General features: G+C 38.8%; 1 protein-coding gene across 3 annotated transcripts in view; it reads left to right on the forward strand.

Moving 5' to 3' along the window:
• Fancm (FA complementation group M) overlaps positions 1-13,096 on the forward strand; it is a 77,612-nt gene extending 64,516 nt beyond the window's left edge. For all 3 annotated transcript variants that reach the window (XM_053786064.2, XM_053786065.2, XM_053786066.2), the window contains exons 25-27: positions 5,881-5,978; positions 7,444-7,538; positions 7,855-13,096. In XM_053786064.2, the coding sequence (XP_053642039.1) occupies positions 5,881-5,978; positions 7,444-7,538; positions 7,855-7,963 (302 nt within the window). In that variant the 3' untranslated portion in view covers positions 7,964-13,096. The remainder of the gene's footprint in view (positions 1-5,880; positions 5,979-7,443; positions 7,539-7,854) is intronic.
• Positions 13,097-17,082: the final 3,986 nt, after the last annotated feature.

Here is a 17,082-nt window from a genome sequence, read left to right on the forward strand (position 1 = left end):
CGTTCCAAAGTGCTTGTCTTTAACCGATTCTGTCGTTTTCCAAATTAATTTTCCCCATAAGAAATAATGGAAATCCACATAATCCGTTCCACAGACACCCAAAAGTATTAACCCTTAAACTGTCCAAACGTAGATCTACGTTTGCACGCGTAGCGCTTCGACCTTGATTTTCTCCATAAGAAAGAATGTAAAAAAAAAAACGTAGATGTATGTTCAGAGCGCTTCGTGAGCGAATGTAGATCTATGTTTGGACAGTTAGAGGGTTAAACAAAATAATTTTTTTACATGAAATATACATTTCCCTACACAAAAAACAATGAGACATGCAGAATAAATACACTAATAATTAATAAAATTTCACCTTTATTGAAGATGTATTTGATGAGTGATGAGATGGGAGGAGGGCAGAGGATGGAGGAGTTTACAATTGTTTAGAAGGGGAATCCCACTCCATAAGGACTTTTGGTACCAAGTCCTTTTCTAGGGTTACCTCCCTTCTTTGTTTTTTAATGCCACTAGGACCAGCTTGAGAGTCACTGGGCTCCTTGTTGCACCAAAAATCTGTCCAGAGAGCTCTGTTTCTGGTGTCTCTTTAAAATTTCCCTAAAATGGGACACAACATTGTCATTGTAGATGTTGCCAGCACAGCCTGCAACAGCTGTGTCAGGGCAATGTTCATCCATAAATGATTGCATATAAGAAAGCAGGAACACTGCAGCAAACCTGTTGGCCCATACTAAGCAGGTCCTTCACAAACCATCCCATTAACAGAATTGTATTTGCCCAACCCAATTTTCAATGCTTTCCAAACAATCAGCTTTGATAATTCTATTCACTCATGCACAAGTCCCACTCAAATCAAATGTGTGGGGCCCTGACTAGTATGTGGGGAAGTACCCTGGCTGGTATGTGGGGAAGTACCCTGGCTGGTGTGTGGGGAAGTACCCTGGCTAGTATGTAGGGAAGTACCCTGGCTGGTATGTGGGAAACTACCCTGGCTGGTATGTGTGGAAGTACCCTGGCTGGTGTGTGGGGAAGTACCCTGGCTGGTATGTAGGGAAGTACCCTGGCTGGTATGTGGGGAAGTACCCTGGCTGGTGTACCACCATCACTACCACCTTCTACCACCACCACTTTCATATCTTTTTACAAACTTTTTCTTGAATTCTATAGTGTTTCTCACCCTCTTTACCACTAGAAGCTTTCTTTGGGCCCATGATGGCTTATTTAGCAGTTACAAGCACTAAAACAATGGAATAATACAAAATGTATCGCATGTACGCGTGGAATCGTCCTCACTGGCTTGTAAACAATGGCACACTGGCTGTACATGGAGCGGCAGGGCCACTCAGGCCACGCGGACACGTTCGGGACGAATGACTTTAACCGAGTTCTTTGTCGTTAACTGAGCCAATATTTTGACGCAAAAACGTGTCGTTATCCGATTTTTACATTATCTGATGACGTCATTAACTGAGGTCCACTGTATATCTAAAACTACATGTACAAAACAAGGTCATGGTTCATCCTTCTGATTTTATGGTTCAAGTCATACCCCTGTAGGATCCATGTAAGTGCTTCTGTATTCAGCCACTGACTAACTGACTTGTAGTTACATAGAGGAGAAAGCCTAAAGCCATCTTAATTTCTTAAACACTGATGCTTCATAAAATATGTACAGAATCAGTCCCAGAGTTTGATTGATCCCATCATGTTTTTGCACAATACAGTGGACCCCCGCATAACGATGGCATCGCATAGCGATTTTTCCGCATAACGATTACTTTTATCGCAAAATTTTTGCCCCGCATACCGATTAAAAACCCGCATACCGATTTTCGTCCGAGACGCGTCCAATGTGCCCTCAGCCAGCCTCACATGTGCCGCTCCGTCCCATTGTTTACCAGCCAGCCTCCGCGGTAACATCCAAGCATACACTCGGAATATTTCGTATTATTACAGTATTTTCGGTGCTGTTTCTGGAAAATAAGTGACCATGGGCCCCAAGAAAGCTTCTAGTGCCAACCCTACACCTCAAAGGGTAAGAATTACTATAGAGATGAAGAAAGAGATAATTGATAAGTATGAAAGTGGAGTGCGTATAGCCGACCTAGTCAAGCTGTACAAGAAACCCCAATCAACCATCGCTACTATTGTGGGCACCAGAAAGACAATCAAGGAAGCTGTTCTTGCCAAAGGTTCAACTGTGTTTTCGAAACAAAGATCGCAATTGATGGAAGATGTTGAGAGACTCTTATTGGTGTGGATAAATGAAAAACAGATAGCAGGAGATAGCGTCTCTCAAGCGATCATATGTGAAAAGGCTAGGAAGTTGCATGACGATTTAATTAAAAAAATGCCTGCAACTAGTGATGATGTGAGTGAATTTAAGGCCAGCAAAGGTTGGTTTGAGAGATTTAAGAAGCGTAGTGGCATCCATAGTGTGATAAGGCATGGTGAGGCTGCCAGTTCGGACCACAAAGCGGCTGAAAAATATGTGCAGGAATTCAAGGAGTACATAGAAACTGAAGGACTGAAACCTGAACAAGTGTTTAATTGTGATGAAACAGGCCTGTTCTGGAAGAAAATGCCAAGCAGGACCTACATTACTCAGGAGGAAAAGGCACTCCCAGGACATAAGCCTATGAAAGACAGGCTTACTTTGTTGATGTGTGCCAATGCTACTGGTGATTGCAAAGTGAAGCCTTTATTAGTGTATCACTCTGAAACTCCCAGAGCGTTCAGGCAAAAGAATGTCCTCAAGGATAATTTGTGTGTGCTGTGGAGGGCAAACAGTAAGGCATGGGTCACTAGGGAATTTTTCTATAACTGGTTACACCATGCATTTGCCCCCAATGTGAAAAATTACCTAACTGAAAAGAAATTAGAACTTAAGTGCCTCCTGGTGTTAGACAATGCCCCTGGTCATCCTACAGACGTGGCAGAGCGACTTTATGGGGACATGAGCTTCATTAAGGTGAAGTTTTTGCCTCCTAATACCACTCCTCTCCTGCAGCCCATGGACCAGCAGGTTATTTCCAACTTCAAGAAACTGTACACAAAAGCTCTGTTTGAAAGGTGCTTTGTAATGACCTCAGAAACTCAACTGACTCTAAGAGAGTTTTGGAGAGATCACTTTAATATCCTCAATTGTGTAAACCTTATAGGTAAGGCTTGGGAGGAAGTGACAAAGAGGACCTTGAACTCTGCTTGGAAGAAACTGTGGCCAGAATGTGTAGACAAAAGGGATTTTGAAGGGTTTGAGGCTAACCCTGAGAATCCTGTGCCAGTTGAGGAATCCATTGTGGCATTGGGAAAGTCCTTGGGGTTGGAGGTTAGTGGGGAGGATGTGGAAGAGTTGGTGGAGGAGGACAATGAAGAACTAACCACTGATGAGCTGCTAGATCAACTTCAACAGCAAGAGGCCACACCTGAGGAAATTGCTTCGGAGGAGGGGAGAGAGAAATTGAAGAAGTTGCCTACTTCAAAGATTAAGGAAATCTGTGCAAAGTGGCTTGAAGTGCAAACCTTCATGGATGAAAATCACCCTCACACAGCTATTGCAAGCCGTGCTGGTGATTATTACACTGACAATGTTGTGAAACACTTTAGGCAAGTCATAAAGGAACGAGAGGTACAGGCCACTATGGACAGATATCTTGTGCGAAAGAAGTCCAGTGACTCTGAAGCTGGCCCTAGTGGCATTAAAAGAAGAAGGGAAGTAACCCCAGAAAAGGACTTACTACCTCAAGTCCTAATGGAAGGGGATTCCCCTTCTAAACACTAACACACTCTCTCCCCTCCTCCCATCCCATCAATCATCACCAGATCTTCAATAAAAGTAAGTGTCATTTAATTGTGCATGCCTTTTTCAGTTTGTGTGTATTAAAATTAACATTTCATGTGGTAAAAAAAATTTTTTTTCATACTTTTGGGCGTCTTGCACGGATTAATTTTATTTCCATTATTTCTTATGGGGAAAATTCATTCGCATAACGATTATTTCGCATAACGATGAGCCCTCTTGCACGGATTAAAATCGTTAACCGGGGGTCCACTGTACTATAGTACGTATATATGGTATGCCATCCGTGATGGTATATAGTAAACTACTAAAGAGTAGTACCACCTTATAAATCTACTGTTAAATTGCTCTGTTTTTGTCTGATCTGGTGTCCCATGAGCACCACTTCATTGGTCTGCAGTTACTAACAATGTCCTGATATGTTTGCAAATAAATAATTTTTTTTAACACAATGGCCGTTTCCCACCGAGGCAGGGTGACCCCAAAAGAAAGAAACTTTCATCATCATTCAACACTTTCACCATCACTCATCCATAATCATTGTCTTTGCAGAGGTGCTCAGATACGACAGTTTAGACATCCCTCCAAACTGCCAATATCCTAAACCCCTCCTTTAAAGTGCAGGCATTGTACTTCCCATTTCCAGGATTCAAGTCCAGCTAACTGGTTTCCCTGAATCCCTTCACAAAATATTACCCTGCTCACACTCCAACAGCTTGTCAGGTCCCAAAAACCATTCGTCTCCAAACCCCCTCGCCCACAAAACCTCCTTTATCCCCTCCCTCCAACCTTTTCGGGGATGACCCCTACCCTGCCTTCCTTTCCCAATAGATTTATACATTCTCCAAGTCATTCTACTTTGTTCCATTCTCTAAATGACCAAACAACCTCAACAACCCCTCTTCAGCCCTCTGACTAATACTTTTAGTAGCTCCACATCTCCTAATTTCCACACTACAAATCCTCTGCATAATATTTACACCACACATTGCCCTTAGACAGAACATCTCCACTGCCTCCAGCCACCTCCTCGCTTCACCATTTACAGCCCCAGCTTCAAACCCATGTAAGAGTGTTGGTACCACTACACTCTCATACATTCCCTTCTTTTCCTACATGGATAATGTTCTTTGTCTCCACAGATACCTCAATGCACCACTCACCTTTTTTTCTTCATCACTTGTATGGTTTTCCTCATCCTTCATAAACCCATCTGGTGACAAGTCAACTCCCAAATATCTTAAAACATTCACTTCTTCCATACCCCCTCCCTCCAGTGTGATATCCAATTTTTCTTTATCTAAATCATTTGATACCCTCATCACCTTACTCTTATCTGTATTCACTTTCAACTTTCTACCTTTATGCACCCTTTTATTCATTAATAATATTAAATTTTATTTATATTTAGCTGTTATGGAGGTTATTAAATGTTATATAATTAATCATATTCCTACTCTTTGAATTCCAGTAATGGATATTATTCAACATCTTTGTAGCTATGTATGTATATTTAGAGTAATATGATGCTATTTATATTAAGAACATAATTTAATTTACCAAAACTTTTATTAAATGTATTCTGGTATGAGTGTTACATTCTGATGGATATGATTATTATAATCATGGGGAAGCACTAAACCTGTAGGATTACACAGCTCCTGTGGGTAGGGGCATAGAAGGTATTCAGGCTTAATTAAGGGAACTGGAGCACAGATCCAATTTCCTAGATCAAGACTCCCTCACCAGCATCAAGGAACCTCTCTTGAGGGGATTCTGATGGATAGGTTGGTGTTGTAGTTCAGGGCCATTTGAACTATGATATCCATGCACTTCTGGCAAGACTGCTAGTGGATGAATAATGGTGAATATGCTTCCTTCTTGGGAATGTGTTTCTTTGTTGGGAAATAATGGATGTACAACAGTAAAAAATAAAAAGCATTATGGCAATGCGATGTCCATTATCCATTTGTGAAGAGTTAACGCCTAGCTTCTCTGTTGATAAATTTTTTAATTGAAAACTGGTTGTAGGGATCTTTATTAAGTAGACTATTAAAAGAGTGTTCTGTTAACAGAGGAGACAGCCTCAGTGTTGTTGAAGTTGGCACAGCAAGAAAGTTCCAAAGGATACAGCATTCCTGTTAATCCAGAGCATGTAACCAAAGCCAAACAGGTTAGTTTCCACATAGCTTTATTTTCTGTATTTCTTGTATACTTGTTGTTTTTTCTATAATTGTAATTACCATTGGATAATTCAAGAATTTGCCAAAGAAGAGTAATGTTATAAGGAACAGTACAGTGCTTCCACAGTTTTGTTAATTCCGAGCTTAATCACACACACTTTGTGTGTCTAATTTAACAGATGACAAAGTACAATAAATGATAAAATTCACCACATTGTTAGAATAATGCCCTGCTCTAGGTGAGAGGTCATTACTGTTCTTCACTCATATGAATTTATCACAGCACAGTCAACGTGAAAACGCTATTTGTGAGACTGTAAAGCAGAATTATTTAATTTTGCACAAGGAACACAGATAATTCTTTTATATTATCCTTCTGGTTTGCAACTCACTGAAAAGCCTCATAGCATGTCTGCTATTTTTGTATACATTACTCTATAATTATGGAGATACTAAAATGAAAATCAGGCAGTGAAGAATCTTACATAAAGTGCACTAAGTACTGTATGATTTGGCTACATTTTTAGAACTGATATCACATTGGAGAGAGAGAGTATGAAAGATGAGGTTAACCATAGAATTGATGAAGGAAAAAAGGTGAGTGGTGTGTTGAGGTACCTGTGGAGACAAAAAACGTTGTCCATGGAGGCAAAGAAGGGAATACGAAAGTATAATAGTACCAACACTTTTATATGGGTGTGAAGCTTGGGCTGTAAATGCTGTGGCGAGGAGGCAGCTGGAGGCAGTGGAGATGTCGTGTCTAAGGGCAATGTGTGGTGTAAATATTATGCAAAGAATTCAGAGTGTGGAAATTAGGAGGACGTGTGGAGTTACTAAAAGTATTAGTCAGAGGGCTGAAGAGGGGTTGTTGAGGTGGTTTGGTCATTTAGAAAGAATGGAACAAAGTAGAATGACTTGGAGAGCATATAAATCTGTAGGGGAAGGAAAGTGGGGTAGGGGTCATCCTCAAAAAGGTTGGAGAGAGAGGGTAAAGGAGGCTTTGTGGGTGAGGGGCTTGGACTTCCAGCAAGCTTGCGTGAGTGTGTTAGAATGGAGACGAATGGTTTTTGGGACCTGACGAGCTGTTGGAGTGTGAGCAGGGTAATATTTTGTGAAAGGATTAAGGGAAACCAGTTAGCCGGACTTGAGTCCTGGAAATGGGAAGTACAATGCCTGCACTTTAAAGGCAGTTTGGAGGGACTTCTAAACTATCGTATCTGATCTCCTCTTCAAAGACAGTGATTATGCATGAGTGATGGTGAATGATGATGAAAGTATTTTTCTTTTTTTTTTTTTGGGGTCAACCTGCCTCAGTGGGAAATGGCCAGTGTGTTAAAACAAAAAATCCGTCATATTTTCTTTTTCACTAAACATGTGCTTATAAAAGACACCCTTTCATTATGATATTTTAAATTATTAATTTCAGTGTTTTATGCTTTGTTTATCTCATTCTAGGTAGTGAATTTCTACCTCACATTACCTCACATCAGTTATGTTACTGCTTTGTGTTTGGCAGTGAATTTTAGAAATGTTGCAGACTTCATAAACAGGTGAGAATCAAGAATATTTTTTGTTAAAATAAATTGAGTGTGTGTAAGTAAGTGTGTGTGAGTGGGTGTGTGCATGTGAATGGGTGTGTGAGTGAGTGTGTTTGTAAGTGAGTGTGTGTGAGTGAGTGAGTTAGTTAGTGAAATAGTGAGTTAGTTGTCATATCTCCCCTCATTCTGTGTCTTTGAAGAGAGTATAAATGTACTTTATGAAATTCACTGTAAGAAAATCATGCAATATGAAATCATATTATATAAGGATTTACAGTATAATTATTCTTCCAATTAATTATTTATTCTGCTGTGTTGATTTTACCAGTTCTGCAGAGACTGTACGAGACAAGGGTCGAATTTCACTGCAGAAAGCAACAGCCATCAAGCAGTACCTATGCAGAGGTTTTAGACCAGATATGCTGCCTCCTCAGTAACTTTAGGTCTTTTCTTGACTACCTTGTAAATTTGGCTGGCTGCTAAAAAAAAAAATCACAATACCACGGCTGGAACGAATCCATTGTTCCTCTTTGCCCTGGATCATTTTCAGGTCACATTGGTTGTGCTGTGATCATGGTAAAGGATGACCATGATCACTTTACCTTTCTAGACACTAAGCTTTTCATATATCAGTAGTATATTATTTAAAAAATGCTGATAATTCTTGTTATACAATTAATTTTTTTAATAATAATAGTATACGTATAATACTTTGGTAAATGTTAATAAGCACGCACTTGTACATAAGCTTAAATATTTATTGTGTTTGATTCCTGCTGTGCAATATTCCAGGGATTCCTCATTTTTAACCAAAATTTTAATTCCTCTACCTCTAAGACACTTACCTGAAAGCCAACTTTCAAATATTCTTATTATTATATACTAAAACATTTGTTTTTTTTACCGTATGGCAGTCTCCCACTGACACCTTGGAGATGTCCTGTCTAAGGGCAATGTGTGGTGTAAATATTATGCAGAAAATTTGGAGTGTGGAAATTAGGAGAAGGTGTGGAGTTAATAAAAGTATTAGTCAGAGGGCTGAGGAGGGGTTGTTGAGGTGGTTTGGTCATTTAGAGAGAATGGATCAAAGTAGAATGACATGGAGAGTGTATAAATCTGTAGGGGAAGGAAGGCGGGGTAGGGATCGTCCTCGAAAAGGTTGGAAGGAAGGGGTAAGGGAGGTTTTGTGGAGGAGGGGCTTGGACGTCCAGCAGGCGTGCATGAGCGTGTTCTATAGGAGTGAATGGAGACGAATGGTATTTGGGACCTGACTTATCTGTTGAAGTGTGAGCAGGGTAATATTTAGTGAAGGGATTCAGGGAAACCAGTTATTTTTATCTAGCTGGACTTGAGTCCTGGAAATGGGAAGTACAATGCCTGCGCTTTAAAGGAGGGGTTCGGGATATTAGCAGTTTGGAGGGATACGCTGTGTATCTTTTAACGTATATGCTTCTAAACTGTTGTGTTTGAGCACCTCTGCAAAAACAGTGATCATGTGTGTGAGGTGAAAGCGTTGAATGATGATGAAAGTATTTTCTTTTTAGGGATTTTCTTTCTTTTTGGGTCACCCTGCCTCGGTGGGAGATGGCCGACTTGTTAAAAAAAAAAAAAAGTATTTGCTGCTCTTCAGTAGTGGCATATTTATTTTTTTTGAACTGGATATTGATAGAGCTCAGTGAGTGATATAAATGGTGAGGAATATATAAATTATGGGTAACATGAGAAAACCTGGGAAGTTAAGGAATTTGGCAGCTAAAAGTCAAAGCAGAGAGATGTACAATGGGAAGGTGAAGGTCCTGAAAAGATGGAGAGACTATTTTAAGGTGTTCTTAAATTAGGATGATGACAATGATTTGGCAATTTGGTGCATGAGCATTTGGATCTGGTAGGAGAAGGAAATTCTAAGACATTTTAACCCTTTGGGGGTTTCGGACGTACTAGTACGTCTTACGACCCAGGGTTTTTGACGTACTTGTACGCCTAAATTCTAGCACCTTCAAATCTAGTGAGAGAAAGCTGGTAGGCCTACATATAAAAGAATGGGTCTATGTGGTCAGTGTGCGCAGTATAAAAAAAATCCTGCAGCACACAGTTCGTAATGAGAAAAAAAAACTTGGACCGTGTTTTTGGATTAAAACAGCGACTTTGCACTGTATTTTCGTATGGTTTTATTGTTGTATTCTAGTTTTCTTGGTCTCATTTTATAGAATGGAAGACATATTACAGAAATTGAGATGATTTTGACTGGTTTTACAATGAAAAGTACCTTGAAATTGAGCTCAAAGAAGCAGAAATGTTCGATTTTTACCCAAGTTCAAAAGTAAACAAATCATGCTAAGCGTGCAATACACATCAACTGGTGAGTCTAATATTCTTTCACAAGTGCGCTGATATTATTTATACCATTTCTACACTAATGCAGTAGTCTGCATAACAGTAAATCTTATTTTTTTTTTAAGAATAAAAATTCAAAGTGGAAAGCCAAAGAAATATAAGAGGGGCCTGGGGATGTGACTAACGAACAGAGAACTTGTTATTTTAGTGCCAGGAATGTCTTTCTTGTTTATTCTGGACCCTATTCAGAAATTGGCATCTTTCGAAATTTGTGTGAAATTGGCAAAACTGCTAAATTCTGACCACTTTATTGGATAGTTGAAATCGGTAAATGGGTGGTTTCTTGTACTCATTCGATAGAAAAAAATGGAGTTCTAGCGAAATAGTTATGATTTTTGTCGACTAGTACACTGGAATTGGCCGAAAATAGGGCTCAAATTTGGCAAAATCGCCGATGCGTAAACATCGTTGAGACCGCTAACTTCGCGAGAGCATAATTCCGTAAGTTTTCCATCAAATTTCATACTTTTGGTGTCATTATGATCGGGAAAAGATTCTCTATCTTTTCATAAGAAAAATTTTTTTTTTTTTAATTTGGCTGACCCTGAGAACACGTCTCTGAGAGGACCTGTCGACCCCCAAAGGATTAAGCAGGACTAACCTTTGTTTTATGACATTTCACCCACAGTGGAGTGATATCAAATCCCCACTTTGGGCGAGATGTAAAATAAAGGTTATTGCTTCTTAGCGTCTTTTAATTACCACTTGTTAATTTATGCCATTATTTACCTGGGAGAAGAGGAGCCAGAGGTGAGTGTGGAGGAAATGGGTGTGGAGGAAATGGTATAGATGTGATTAGGGCAGAGATATAGTTTAAAATAATTGGTGAATTTGTTTAATTTGTGTGTAAAAGAAGAGAAGATACCTAAGGATTTGTAGAAAGCATAAGATGAAAGAAAAAAATAGAGAGTGTAAGAATAATAAGGTATATGTCTGTTGAGTTCTCCATGGGAAAGTGAAGAAGAATTCTTCCTCTGTAAGTCATGCTTGTCATAAGAAGTGACTAAAATGCCAGGAGCACGAGACTAGTAACCCCTTCTCCTGTATAAATTACTAAATGTAAAAAAAAAGAAAAGCTTTCGTTTCTTTTTTTTTGGTCATCCTGCATCGGTGGGAAACAGCCAGTGTGTTAAAAAAAAGTCTGTTGAGTATACCAGGTAAAATGCAGAGCATAATTATTATCAAAAAATTTAAGGAAAGAGAGAAAGTAGGATTACAGGAAAAAAAACACGAGTGGCTTTAGAAAGTGAAAATGTGTGGATCAGGCATGTGTGGATTAAAGCATGTAAATAAATTAGAGAATAGTTGAGGCAAACAAGATAGCTTTGACATTGAAAAGTCTTTGGAAAGAAAGTGGTCATGAATGGATGCAAGAAATGTGGATGTATCAGCATATATGGGTGAACCATACCCCCGGCCAGGATTGAACCCGCGGTCATAGAGTCTCAAAACTCCAGCCCGTCGCGTTAGCTAACGCGACGGGCTGGAGTTTTGAGACTATGACGGCGGGTTCAATCCCGGCCGGAGGTATGGTTTATTTGCAATCGTGTCATTACGATTTCTTAAGTCATATATGGGTGCTAACACTTGCATGAGTATGAGGCATTGCTTTCAAATGTTGCAGAGAGCAGCTGACTATCTTCTCTTTTTTCTCTAGTATAATCAATCACCAGTAACACAGAAGAGGAATATTTCTCATTAGTTACCCTTCAGTGACTTTCTCTCAGGGTGCCATAAAAGTAAAAAAAAATTACATTTTCACCCTTACTGACTTAAAAGAATGCTAAATGTATTTTAGCATAAAAATTAGCCAGTAATTCAATGGGGACAAAAAAGTAGATTAAGATTGATAAATTGTTTTATCACCACATTCTTGAATTTCCTATCAGTAACATTTTTTCAAAACTGAAAACCTTTCAATAGATGTAGCAATGATTAAAAAATTTTGGTGGTATAATTATTGAACCATCATGATTCCTTCTGTATATCGGAGTAGCAAAGAGGTTAACATGGTATATAACTTTTTAAAATATACTGTAAATGAAAGCTGTTCACATTAATGAGGAATGATCTAGGACTTTATACAAACTTAAATTTGTTTTATTTTAAATGTAAAGTGCTTGTTCATTTAGGATCTTTTTAAATGTTTAAGCATCTTTGTTTATATCTTTTTTTTTATTACCACCAGTCATCTCCCACCAAGGTAGGGTGACCCAAAAAGACAAATACATTCACCATAATTCATGCAGTAGCTCTTGCCAGAAGTGTATAGAGATTACAATTCAAATTTACCTCTGAACTGCAAAATCCCCACCCCTCATTCAGACTGCAGGCACTGTTCATCCCACCTCCAGGACTCAAGTCTGGCTAACTGGTTCCCTTGTATCCTTTCATAAATGTTACCTTACTCATACTCCAACAGCACATCAAGATATAAAAACCATGCATCTCCACTCTGATCTAACTTGTTTACACAAGCCCCTAACATGCAGAACCTTCTTTATCACCACCTTCAAACCTTTCCTGGAATATCAGCTGCCCCTCCTTCCTCTACTTCAGATATATAGACCCTTTTGTTTATCCTATCTTGGTCCATCTCTTAATGCCTAGACCAGCTCAACATCCACTCCACTACTCTCTGAATTATTCCTTTAGTAAACCTACTCTGTCTTCTAATTTCAATTTTTGCCTATTTGTGGTACATCCATGCACATTCAGACAACCCAACTTTAAATATCTTCTGTCTTTTTTAATATTTGGTACAGAAAGAGAGGAAGAATGGAGACGTGTTTTTTATGGCTTGACATGCTCTTAGTGTGTGGAAAGGGATTCAGAAAAACTGGTTAACACGACTTGAGCCCTGGAGGTGGGAAGTACAGTGGGGGTATTGTAGCTCAGAGGGTCATTTGAATTGTGATGTATGCACACTTCTGGCAAGAGTGAATGAGTGATGGTGAATGTTTCCTTTTTTTTTTTTTCTCACCATAACTTAGTGGGAGACTGTGTGTTAAGAAAAATAGAAGGGGTTACCAGCCCCTTGCTTTTGCCATTTAAGTCACCTTTATGAGACACTTTGCTTATGGAGGAACAATTGTTACTTGTTTCCCCATAGAATTGTACAAATATTTTTATATAAATATTATATATTTTTCAAAATAAATTAAGTATTATTCTTTTTTGTGTGTATTATTTGCAGTAATTGCTGTAGCTTAGTTGCCATACATTAGCTTGAACTTACAGTGTAAAATATATTATAGGCAGTGATTAAAAAGATGTTTAAATTAAAATATGCAGAAGGGCAATAATAATAATAATATCTTTATTTCTACAAGTACATGTACTAGGTTTACAGGCCTATATAGAAAGTCGCTTGTTATGCAGAGCATTTCGGGCAAATTAAGTCAGTTTTGGCTCAGGACGCAACCCACACCAGTCGATTAACACCCAGGTACCCATTCTACTGATGGGGAACATGCACAACCTGTGTAATGAAACACGCCCAATGTTTCTACCCTCACCGGGAATAGAATCCAGACTCTCGCTGTGTGAAGCGAGATCTTTAGCCACCAGGCCATGGGGCACCAATATGATAAGTACAGTATTTGATGAGTTATATATGGCTTGGACTATTCAGAAAGTTCCTGGAAAAGAGGCAGAAGCACTGAGGGTGAGCACAAAGGAGGAATTTGAAGTAAGTGCTGGAAATCGGCTGTTGCTGAAAGGTCGGAGATAATCTGCTTTAAAAAAGTTAAACTTTTACGAGAGGAAGGTAGACAGAATACGTCAGGGTGTTGAAGTAGAGATTGATGATTGTTGAAGCAGAGATTGACTATTGTTGAAGCAGAGATTGATGATTGTTGAAGCAGAGATTGATGATAAGGTCAGCATGCTCTGATAAAGGGAGCAATCTTTCAAAATACAGTGGACCCCCGCTTAACGATCACCTCCAAATGCGACCAATTATGTAAGTGTATTTATGTAAGTGCGTTTGTACGTGTATGTTTGGGGGTCTGAAATGGACTAATCTACTTCACAATATTCCTTATGGGAAAAAATTCGGTCAGTACTGGCACCTGAACATACTACTGGAATGAAAAAAGTTCGTTAACCGGGGGTCCACTGTACGTACAGTGAAACCTCGGCACTCTAACTTAATTGGTTCCAAAAGGCTGTTTGAGTGCCAATCTGTTCAAATACAGAACAAATTTTTCCCAACCAATTTTCTTTTTGGTTGGCTGTTATCACTAACCCTCTTAGGCCCCATGGTGGCTTATACAAATAATATAAAAAAAATGTGAAGAAACATGAAATAGTTTGCAGCTAAGTTCTGGCAGATCGTGTTTGTTTGGTCGAGTGCTGAGCAAACGGTCAACTACTAAGCGATTTATTTACCAAACAAAGCATTCGAATACTGAATTGATCTAGTACAGAGCTGTTCGAGTAGCGAGGTTCCACTGTACATATGTTCTCTACAAGGAAATGTCTTGATGTTGTGAAAGATTCCTGTTCCAAGAAATTGAAGCTACCCTTTGTCTCCCATTCCTCAGGCACTGTTTGATCCTCATGGATTTATCACTTTACCATGCATACAATATTATTCATAATCCCCTTTCTCGGATGAAACCTCCCATTACTCGAGCTGTATGACCCCACAGGACTTCCTTGTAGAGAATGTATGTATTTTGATAGATTGTTCCATTTATTAGAATAATCTACCTTATCATCAATCTCTACTTCAACACACTGACATATTCTGTCTGCTTTCCTCTCGTGAAGGTCTCACTTTTAAAGCCGATTATCTCTGACTTTTCAGCATAAGCTAATTTCCAGCACTAATTTTAAATCTTTCCTTTGTGCTCACCTGCATTGTGTAACTAATCTGATCTCTAAGATAATTTACAAGATTAGATCAAGAACTGTGTTAGCTTAGACACCCATCGTGTAGGATATCTTTCTATCATATTCTGCCACAGTTGAATGGAAGGAGTGAAGAACTACAATGATTTAATTAATAAGAGGGCCAGAAACAGGAAGATCGACAAACAACATTTATAGATCTTTGCTCATCTGTATGTCCAAAATGGATTTAGCATGAACAAAATAAATATTTAAATAAAGGTAAGTGAAGATATAGATTTCTCTGTCACTGTTTGCAAATTGTGCAAAATTTTTGAGGACACAATATGACTGCAAGAACCTACAGGACTTTGATACCTTTAAGTGTCTTGATGCTGGTGAAGGGCTCTTGATCCAAGGAATTAGATTAAATTTTATTACCTGCTGTTCTTCATGTACTGTGTGGATCTTATGGGCTTGAAATTTCCCCATTAATGTAATACTAAAAATAATACAGGGCTTGAACAGATTGCATTTGAAGCAACCAACAAGAGAAACCATATGAGATATACAACAGGATTGTGAGAATTTAACCTTACAAGACAGACATCTAAACTGTCATATCTGGGCATCTCTACAAAGACAGTGGTTATGTGTGAATGATGGTGAAAGTGTTTCTATTTTGGGTCACCCTACCTCAGTGGGAAATGCCCAACGTGTTAAAAAAACAGACAGGCAAAAACTTGACTTTTTTGGCAGGAAGAAAACAGAATAGCAAATATAAAGGAAAATGAAGTTCAAATGAGCCAGTAGGAGACAGGAAGACCTTATTTAAATTAGGAATAGAGGTAGAGAAGGCTATTCCATAATCCAATTCAAATAATGTATAGTTATGGCAAGACCTGGAGGGTTGGGAGTCATACACCACTTATTGATGGTTAAAAGGTAGGTTTTCCACTAACCTTAACTTGTACACATCCTCACATCACAGCTCTATATGACCATATGGGTTTAGTACTTTTTTCCAACATACAGTGATTGTATAAGAAAACACAAACACAATTCACTTTCAACATCTACAGTACCCTAGCAAGCTCACTCTCACTGACCTCGCCAAAAGTCCTGTTTTCAAAGTAGACTCGCCATTTGACAAAACCTTATTGCACCAGGTTTGATATTATTTTTGCACCAGCACTGCCTCCCAACTTCACTAACCCCTTACACAACAGCACTGTATGACCCATATGGGCTTAGTGTTTGCTTTTTAACATAAATGGTGAGGTTCAGCAGCAGTCTCAACAAACACAGTAAGGTCAACACACGAACAAATGCATATTCAACTGTATTGACCTCTTCATTATTAATTTCAGCACTAGAATCCTGGTTACTCATTGCTTTTGTTCTTATCATAACTTCAAAATGTCTCAAATTGAACAAATTGTTGAGTCTCTAACACTATAGGTAAATGCCGTCTCTACCACAAGTGCACCGCATTTAAGCATATCACCAGTTTTTTCAAACTTTCATAGTTTCACACTTTAATTTTTTCTTGGCACCTTTATATCACTCATCTTCTCTTTTTGTGCCATAGTTAATATCCAAACATGAGATGGGATGATGAAATGATAAAAAATGTAGTGGGTCAAAGACAAGATAGAGTGATATAAGATGCATCCAGAAACTGATCATGTGGGTGAGTGTTTACACCAAGGAGCTAATCTAGAACTTCTCTTAAAACAATGGCTGCACCCTAGGCATAGATGAGGAAAAAATCAGGTGCAGAATCCAGCCTGAATTCAAGGTTCTTCCCATAACTTACAGTGCAAATGCTAAGTCACTCTCACATAAAGGTAATCTTTGGAATATAGCTTCAGTAGCAATAAAACAAAAACACTATGAAACAGTGCAATGTGAGAGTTTAGTATACTTGTGTAAAACTCATAAATACATTATATATACTCTGAAAATTACTTTGAAAAAAAAAAAAGGTTTTATACAGGACAATGACGGTGGTGTTTCCAAACCAAAAATTTTAGCCAGTGCCCAAGTGTATATTTGTCATGGGATGTATCAAAGGGCTGCCAGTTATCAGTAAAGTGTTGCTCATAGCATACAGAAATGTGTTGACATTAAATTAAGCACACAAGGCACAGATTGGTCCACATGTGCAAACGAATAAGACTAAATTTTAAACCATTCTAAAGTTTTCTGCTAAATGTGTGTCAAATGCAGCATATACATGTATACCTGGAGTTTACCTGGAGAGAGTTCCGGGAGTCAACGCCCCCGCGGCCCGGTCTGTGACCAGGCCTCCTGGTGGATCAGA

This window comes from Cherax quadricarinatus, chromosome 50 (genome assembly GCF_038502225.1).
Source record: "Cherax quadricarinatus isolate ZL_2023a chromosome 50, ASM3850222v1, whole genome shotgun sequence".
Classification (NCBI taxonomy): Eukaryota; Metazoa; Arthropoda; class Malacostraca; order Decapoda; family Parastacidae; genus Cherax; species Cherax quadricarinatus.